The sequence below is a fragment of the Tenrec ecaudatus genome, chromosome 12 (genome assembly GCF_050624435.1).
Source record: "Tenrec ecaudatus isolate mTenEca1 chromosome 12, mTenEca1.hap1, whole genome shotgun sequence".
NCBI lineage: Eukaryota > Metazoa > Chordata > Mammalia > Afrosoricida > Tenrecidae > Tenrec > Tenrec ecaudatus.
The window spans coordinates 109394383-109402383 of NC_134541.1; the positions used below are offsets into that span (position 1 = coordinate 109394383).

The 8001-nt window shown below is 54.0% G+C and overlaps 1 protein-coding gene and 3 non-coding genes across 4 annotated transcripts; 1 reads left to right on the forward strand and 3 right to left on the reverse strand.

Annotated features, from left to right (window-relative positions):
• Window positions 1–209: 209 nt before the first annotated feature.
• On the reverse strand, window positions 210–282 carry TRNAR-CCU (transfer RNA arginine (anticodon CCU)). Its single transcript has one exon. It is a non-coding gene; the product is annotated as a tRNA-Arg (tRNA).
• A 517-nt stretch (window positions 283–799) lies between these two features.
• Window positions 800–872, forward strand: TRNAK-CUU (transfer RNA lysine (anticodon CUU)). The gene has a single exon. It is a non-coding gene; the product is annotated as a tRNA-Lys (tRNA).
• Window positions 873–1915: 1043 nt separating this feature from the next.
• On the reverse strand, window positions 1916–1988 carry TRNAR-CCG (transfer RNA arginine (anticodon CCG)). The gene has a single exon. It is a non-coding gene; the product is annotated as a tRNA-Arg (tRNA).
• A 293-nt stretch (window positions 1989–2281) lies between these two features.
• On the reverse strand, window positions 2282–6548 carry LOC142462211 (putative caspase-16). Its single transcript, XM_075563889.1, has 5 exons — window positions 6407–6548; window positions 6021–6137; window positions 4886–4960; window positions 2818–2924; window positions 2282–2647 (listed from the first exon to the last, which is right to left on the reverse strand). The coding sequence occupies exons 1-5, from the start codon at window positions 6546–6548 to the stop codon at window positions 2534–2536; spliced, it is 555 nt and encodes a 184-aa protein (XP_075420004.1). The 3' UTR covers window positions 2282–2533.
• Between the last annotated feature and the right edge of the window lie 1453 nt (window positions 6549–8001).

Below are 8001 nucleotides of genomic sequence, written 5' to 3' on the forward strand. Positions count from 1 at the left end.
TATATACTAGAATTAGAAAAATAAATCATTATTGCTTTAGACAATTACTCTTCTAAGGACACCAGCCACTCTCTTTGGGAAAGCTGAGAAGGATTATTTTTCTTACATTTTAGTGATGTTTTCACCTAGGAGTGCCGTTTGGTCCATATATTGTGTGGTTAGCACGTGCCGAGTCCAGGTTTGTTTAGAGAACCTAAAACAACCCTTATTACCCCGGGTGGGACTCGAACCCACAATCCCTGGCTTAGGAGGCCAATGCCTTATCCATTAGGCCACCGGGGCTGATGGAAGACTGTGTTCACTGATGGTAGACAGGATTTCCCCCTTCTCCCACGGGTTACAGCAGAAATTTTTGGTACCATCCGGGCCTTCTTTGCGACTCCCTAAGATCTATATTGGACCAATGTGCCCACTCAGACCTCACCTGCCACTAGGCTGTCCATGGACCCTAGGCACAAGGAGCCTCAAGGACTGCTCAAGAGTCACTTGTCCTACCACAATTGGCATAGGGAAGTGGCTCCTTGATCTGGGGAGATGGTTTTCATTTAAAGTTGAGGGACTTAAAGAGATATACACGGGCTCAAGTCGCGGCCGAGCTCTTTAGGGCACCTTTTGGGAGGAGAGCATGAGTAATCTCAGTGGCAAAGACGTTTGTGATGAGGATGTCAGAGATGTGGAAAGGGCGTACTGTCAAGGGCGGTTGTTTTCCTTTGCCTCCAGGATCAGGTCTCTATATTCTTGGCAGACTGTTATTTTTCAGTATCTGACCTGAGAGTCCTCCTGGAATTAATCACAAGAAGCCCGGCTAGCTCAGTCGGTAGAGCATGAGACTCTTAATCTCAGGGTCGTGGGTTCGAGCCCCACGTTGGGCGTCTACTTCCTTTTAGCCTTGTTTATTGTTTTCACTCGTTTCTTTTTTTAATCCTACCTTGCTTCTTTTTTTTTTTTTAAGACATTTGTTTCATTTTGATTGGCTACTTTTTAATTTACCCTTTTCCCTCCTCGCTGTTCTTTGAATTGTTTACCCCCATCCAGTTTGCCTTCCTGCTATTTACAAACCTTTGGTGAACCCGGGGAGCGGTGCGGGCGGGGGGTGGGGCGGGGGAAAGGAAGGCCGCCGAAGCAGTAACAAAACAGCAAATAAAATAATAATAAACGTTTCAGTGGAAACGTCACAGAGGTAGTCAAGGATAAGGGGGCTCCCGAGTGGGCTCTGGTGGTCAGCGCCCACCCACCTCTCGGAGCACTCAGCCCCACGGGAGACGTGTCCCTGCGCTGGCCCCTGGCCATGCCCCCTGACCACAGCAGGCTCAGAGAAATCCCGGTTCAGCAAGCAGAGGCTTTTCATTGTTGCTGTTGTTGTTGTTACTAACGACGACGGAATCCTGGACACACTGTCTAAAAGTACACATTAAAAGATACATTTGTAACACCATTTATGCCAAGGGACAACTTCCCGCCACCTCGTCGATCCATTAGTATTTATGTGGAAAAGGAGGGGAACGCGACACTGGTTTCCAACGTTTGCCCCGCGCGAAGGTGAACATCCAGGCTTGAGAAAACGTTCCTCATAAAGGGAATTGATGAGTCAAAGGCCAGCGGTCAAAGGTCATACTGAATTCTAAAGAAGTGGCCCCAAATTTTATCTGTGTGTCATCGCGGCTACCCTGTCCAGGGTCTGCCCAGGACGGAGGTAGCTCACCTTGGGGCGGGAGGCTCCTGGTCTGACACCCCTTCCTGGGTCACACGAATTGAGCTGGACTCTGGGGCCCCCGTTTCCGCGAGAAACGAATTGGGCAGGAGCTGGGGTCCCGCTGACTCCTGATCTGAATTCCTGATTCCGAGAGGATAGTGCGGGGATACCCATCCAGCTCAACAGGAAAAGAAAATATTTAAAACCAAGAAAAAACAGGAACGACCACGAAGGGACTCGAACCCTCAATCTTCTGATCCGGAATCAGACGCCTTATCCATTAGGCCACGCGGCCCCACGAAAGCAAGCTGCTCAGCTCGCCTCATAAAGTCTACGCAGGCGCCTCACTGCGTCTCAATGCGCATGCCCGGCTGGAGAGGCGCTGCGCCCATCAGAGAACCTTATAGGCGGAGCCCCAAACCCCGGGCGGGGCAGGGAGGGGTTGGAGCGCTAGCCTGAGGGTCTGTGAAAGCGAGTTCGAGCCCCAGGGAGGCAGACATCGGTTCCAACTCCCGCAAGCTCGTTCCGTTCGGTCGGGTTAGGAGCTCCAGCTGCTCCCCCATGCTTTGCACGTCCCTCATCGTCCCGGGCAACAGTCCCAGGGTCCGTAGGTCTAGAGGACTCAGACCACCCAGAGGGCAAGAGCATGTGCAGAGCTGGTGGAAACCCGATGCTCCTCCCCACCTCCCGACCCCCGGGGGGTCAATTTCGGAACATCCAGCCACTGGGTGGACCTCGCCTCTCTGAGAGCAAAAAGTGTCCCCGGGACGGTGCCCTGCAGCCACACCCGGGGAGCGGGCTGGGGGTCCGCCGCCCGGACGGGATCGCGTTCACTGGGAGTCAGGCCCGCAGGCAGAGGCGGCGACGCAGCGAGCTGCGGATCTCCAGGCATTCCTTGCGGGGCTGGTTGCAGTCGGGGCCCAGCACGGCCAGCTCACACACTCGCCTGTTGACCTGCGAGGACAGCGCTCGTCACTGCCCAGGGCTCCCACCGTGGCCTCCTCCAGGCTTCCAGGGAAGTGGGAATCCAGCCTCTTGTCACCCACCCTCTTTCCCTTTATTATATCCCCTACCTCTACACCCCTGCTCCCCCTCCCTCCCCCCTACCACCACCACACACACACCTCAGTCATCAGTTCTAGCAGGTCTCCCCCGGAGACGTCGGCTCTGAGCACCTCCACCAGCGTCTGGATAAAGTCTGAACCCTTTTCATCCCGATAGGCCACACAGCCTAGGCCAAGGGGACCAGAATAATCTTGACTTTCAGCCCTCGACCCCTCTTCCCTCTGGGGCCTCCAGTCCCTACGCTGGTTGGTGGTGGTTGGGGTGGCAAGCAGACACAGCCCTAGGGGAGGGGTAAGGACCAGGACAGACTGCACCTGGAACAGAGGTTCTCAAACTTACATGGTCCACCAGCCCCTTTTCAGGAAAAAAAAAAAAAAAAGACTCAGCACCCACCTAGCAAGGGAAAATGTTCTTACTATAACCCCAAAAACTGGATAAAGTGTAGGTTGGTATCTGCTTTACAGCCCCACTGGGTCATTCCATAGAAAGCAGGTTGCTAGTCAGGATTCAGTGTAGCAACGATGAAACACACTACTTTCCTCTAGTTCTTTAATGCTTCCTCCTCCCACTATCATGATCCCAATTCTACCTTACAAATCCGGCTAGACCAGAGATGTACACTGGTACAGATAGGAACTGGAAACAGAGAATCTAGAACAGATGATCCCTTCACGACCAGTGGTGAGAGTGGAGATATCAGGAGGGTGGAGGGAGGGGAGGGTAAAAAGGGGAAACCAATCACAAGGATCTACATATAACCCCCTCCCTGGGGGACAGACAACAGAAAAGTGGGTAAAGAGAGATGTTGGACAGTGTAAAATATTATAAAATAATAATTTATAAATTATCAAGGGCTTGTTAGGGAGGGGGTCCAGGGAGGGAGGGGGAAAATGAGCTGATAACAAGGGCTCAAGTAGAAAGTGTTTTGAGAATGATGATGGCAACAAATGTACAAATGTGCTTGACACAATGGATGTATGACTAGATTGTGATAAGAGTTGTAGGAGTCCCTAATAAAATGATTTTTTAAGGAAAAAGAGGAGTTTATGCCAAGGGCTCAATTAGAAAGTAAATGTTTAAAACAAATATGCTTGATATAATTGATGTATGGGTGGTTATAAGAGCTGTAAGAGCCCCCAATAAAGTGATCTTTAATTCAAAAAAAATAAAGCAGGCTGCTAATTGCAAGGTCAGTAGTTTGAAAACACCAATTGTTCCATGGGAAAAAGAGGAGGCTTTCTACTCTCATACAAAGTTACAGTCTTCGAAACTCATGGGGACAATTCTACTTGTCCTATAGGGTTGCTATGAGCCGTCATCAGCAGTGAGTTGTGTTAGATAGAAACGGGAACTGGTGGGGCCTGCAAGCGGAGCAGTGCCCTGAAGTCCATGAGCAAGGGCATGCAACAACTCCTGATGATGGCCCTTCAAGCGCGGGTGCAGATGGACAGCAGCTCCGGAGAAGCACTGGTACAGCGTTGCTTTGTTACTGACCACCTTCCGAAACAGCCAGACCGCAATGGGAAATTCCCCAATTGCCTTTATGTCTGACCAGTACTATAAAACCCTTCCCCTCCGTCCCTGGCAGTGTGATTTCTCTGGCCCCAACTAGGGACCGGTGAACCTCGCCCAGGCACTCCAAAATAAGCCTTTAAAGCTATTTTCTGTAGTTGCCCGTTTTCTTTCTTTCCACCACCAAATGACCTTATATGTTTGTTTTTGGTTTGGATCACTGTCCTCACAGGGGTCGTATTGCCTACTTTGGGAATCAGATTCTGGGACATGTGGGTGTTCAGGATTTGTCCAGTGAGCATATGGAAGGATATGATGTTTGAGCAAGCACCAACTGTGCACCTACTACGTGCCAGGCTCTGGGTGGGGTCCTGGGACCAACAGACCCACCCTGCCTCCTGGAGCTTACAGCCTAGTCCAGTGGGAATGGGGCAGGCAAGGCACTTTCACATAGTCACCAATAAGCCACGGGAGGAAGACAGCTTAACTGCAACCCAACCGGTGACCCCTGCACCCCAACAACCCAACCCTGGCCAGCCCTGCAGCCACTTCAGATTTTAGATGAGGGAGTGGGGCCCTGTGGGAACGTGGGCCTCTTGCTGACATGTCCCTTACCCTCAGCCGCTGCATAGACCATCAGGATGTCTGCGTGGTCAGCACTCCCAGGACGGGGCACCCCAGAGGAGCTGCCTGCAAGAGGAGTCAACGCCACTTACCTAGCATCCGGGGACCCCACCAGCCCCCTACAGGGTCTCCCTACTTGTTTTGAATTGCAGTGTGTGGTCCCCGTCCACCCCAATGGTGCTGAAGTCCCAACCAGTGGTGTCTGTGAATGCGACCTGGTTTGGAAATGGGATCTTTGACAATATCGTCAGTTAACATAAGGTCACAATGGGGCAAAACCAAACAAAACAAACGCACGGTCATCAGGTCGATTCTGAGCCTCCCTATAGAACTGGGTAGAATTGTCCCTATGAGTTTCCAAGATGGTAACACTTTATAGGGGTAGAGAGCCTCGTTGTTTTCCCCATGATGTGCCCAATGGTTTCCAAATGGTGGCCTTGTGGTTGGCAGTCCAATGCGTAACCACTGTGCCACCAGGGTTCCTTAGCAGTATCCTTATACAGGAGACGGAGGGACCCAGAGAGGCAGGCAGAGGCATGCACTCTGTGCCAAGCTGCAGCTGCAAGCTAAAAACAGCTGGGAGCCAGCAGAAACTGGGAGGGAGGGTGAGAACAGCATGTCTCAAAGCCACCGGAGGAATCACCCTGCTGACCCTGAGCTTGGACTCCTGGAGCTTATGGTGCAGTAGGAGGCCAATACACTATGTCTGGCTCGGGAGCAGTGGACAGAGTCACCCCCACTGCCAGGGGTTGATTCTGGCTCACAGTAACTCTATAAGACAGGGTAGGAAGGCCCCTGTGGGTTTCCCAAATTACAAGTCTTTACGGGAGCAGAATGCCTCCGTTTTCTCCCATGGATCAACTGGTGGGTTCAAACTGCAGACCTTCAGGTGAGCAGCCTATCTCATAACCCAGGGAAAACCGAGTTCAGCTCCCAGCTTTGCTCCTGACCCAAGCTGGGTGGCCACAGAAGAGTGGCCTCGCCTTCTTGCCAGCAGGACTCAAGTGGGAGAAGCTTGGCAGTTTAGGAAGCCTTGCCGTTCGTTCCTCCTCTTTATAATAAGGAGATGCTTTCTGGAAGGTTCTCACTACCAGCCCTGCATCAGGCTTCAAGACATAGAACCCACCTTGTACATCAGCATAGACCTGGAGGAGATCGGCGTGGGAGGGGACGGTCGGAGGTGCACGCAGCCAGCGCCAGAACCACGAGAAGGCAGCAGGCCCCATGCCAGAGTCCCTGAGGCCTGGGGAGAAGCACAACCTTCAGGGGTGGGTCCTGAGCCCATGTGAACTGTGGCATCCACGTGAGCCCAGACCTCTGGGTTCAGGATAGGCCCGCAGGCTGGAAATATCCAGAATGTAGGTCATGTGCTGAGAGTCATGTGCTCAAGGGCATGGAGGCAGGAGAGGATAGCAGGAAGGTCAAGGAGGGCTGGTGTGGGAAAGCCAGGGCAGGCAGCTCTCCCCTGAGGCCAGCCCAGGTGAGTCTGCAGGTGATCCTAGCCCCTCTCACCCCCTCGGCAGGCCTGAAGCAAGAAGATCTTGGGGCAGCCTTGCAACACCCCACAGCGGCTCAGCTCCAGGACCAGGGCCTCTGGGTGCACCTCCTGTCCGTCTGTCCCCAGCAGCTGCCCCTGCCGACCGCCATGGGCCATGAGAGCCACCAGGGCACAGCTCACAGGGCCTGTTCGGGCATCCAGCTGCTTCCGGAACTGGGTCACCTCTTCCTGGAATGCCTTGGGCAGGACAGGGGCAGAGATTGAGATCGGAGTACCGAGAAAGGACTTCGAGGCTGGCAGGGGAAAGAGGCTTCCTCCCATCTGCGACCCTGGCTGCCCTAGTCCACCCTCCCACACCCTGCTGCAGGGCTGGGTTGGCCTGACCTCTTTACTCATGGCTTCCATGTCGATGTGGTCCCATAGCAACCCTGTAGGACAGGGCAGAACTCTCCCATAGTGTTTACAAGGCTGTCAACCCTGACAGAAGCTGAATGCCCCATTGTTTCTTGCAGAGCAGAGGGTGTTTGAACCAGCCACCTCCGTTGTCAGGCCAGCGCTGAACCAGCCTCAGTTGGTGTTCTCTGGCACCCTCAGGGAAGCGGCCAGAAAGTTAAGAGGCTCAAAGAGAGAGCGGTGACTGATGGGTGTCCAGGAAGGAAATCGGAATGTTGAGAGATCAATCGACCTTGAGGGATCAGCCGGGGGCTCTGGCTGGCAGCAAGGGAACTAATGGTGTGGGAGACAACGGGGTCTAGCATAGCATGCAGCAAGGATAGAGGCTAGACTTCTGGGTGAACTCCTGCCCTCTAGATCAGAAGCCCCCTGCCCTCCAGAACTCCCCCCTCACCTGGGCCGTGGGATCTGTCCTTACGGTGGTCTCAAAGCCCAGGGTCTGACATAGGTCTTCCAGAACTGCCATGTCACACTGGGCCCCGGGCCGGCCTTGGAGCACGGCCAGGAGGAGGGCCACCCGGGCCCCAGACAGGTCATACTGCACCCCAGGACTGGACACGAGCTGCAGTGAGGGTGGAGGTTTGACCACAGTGGTCTCGGAAGAAGCCTTGTCCCTCCCCCTTGGCTGTTCTGCTCTCGGGGTCTGTCTCAGCTGCAGCCACAGGATTGGCAGCTACTGCCGTCCCACTCACCTCAGGCCTCTTAGCCTGCATGTCTCCCAGGTACAGCGCCCCCCGCAAGGAGCTGCGTAAGACTGGGCAGATGATTCCTGTGGGCTCCTTGGTCACCCTGTGGAAGACCTGGGAGATGGGGCCAGAGGGCCCCTCAGGTGGCTGCTCTGTGGAGGCAGGGGAAGGCCAGACCCCCGCTTCAGGGAGTGATGGCCATGGCTGTCTCTTTGAAGTCATCCCCAAAACAGGGAGTGAGAAAGGCAAGATGAGACGATGGAACTGAGAGGCCCATTTCGAGGTCACAGGCTGGGTTGGGCCTGGTGGACAGTGTGCACAAGGTGGCAGCTCCCTAGGACAGGCTGACCTGGCACAGGTCCCCACCTGCCCTTCATAACAGCTCATGGAAGCTGCCTGTGAGCCGGAGCCTGCATGAGCAGGGACAGGATGAAGGGCAAGTTGCTCATAACTGGAATTACCGACCTGTA

What these genes read in the sequence shown, in the direction of transcription:
- LOC142462211 (XM_075563889.1), bottom strand. Translation starts at nt 6,548, where the DNA reads ATGGCCCATGGCGGTCGGCAGGGGCAGCTGCTGGGGACAGACGGACAG. An exon ending in GCTTCAGGCCTGCCGAGGGG is followed by an intron (nt 6,138 to 6,406) that starts GTGAGAGGGGCT and finishes GCTTCTCCCCAG; the next exon opens with GCCTCAGGGACTCTGGCATG. An exon ending in GGTCTATGCAGCGGCTGAGG is followed by an intron (nt 2,925 to 4,885) that starts GTAAGGGACATG and finishes CCCTTGGCCTAG; the next exon opens with GCTGTGTGGCCTATCGGGAT.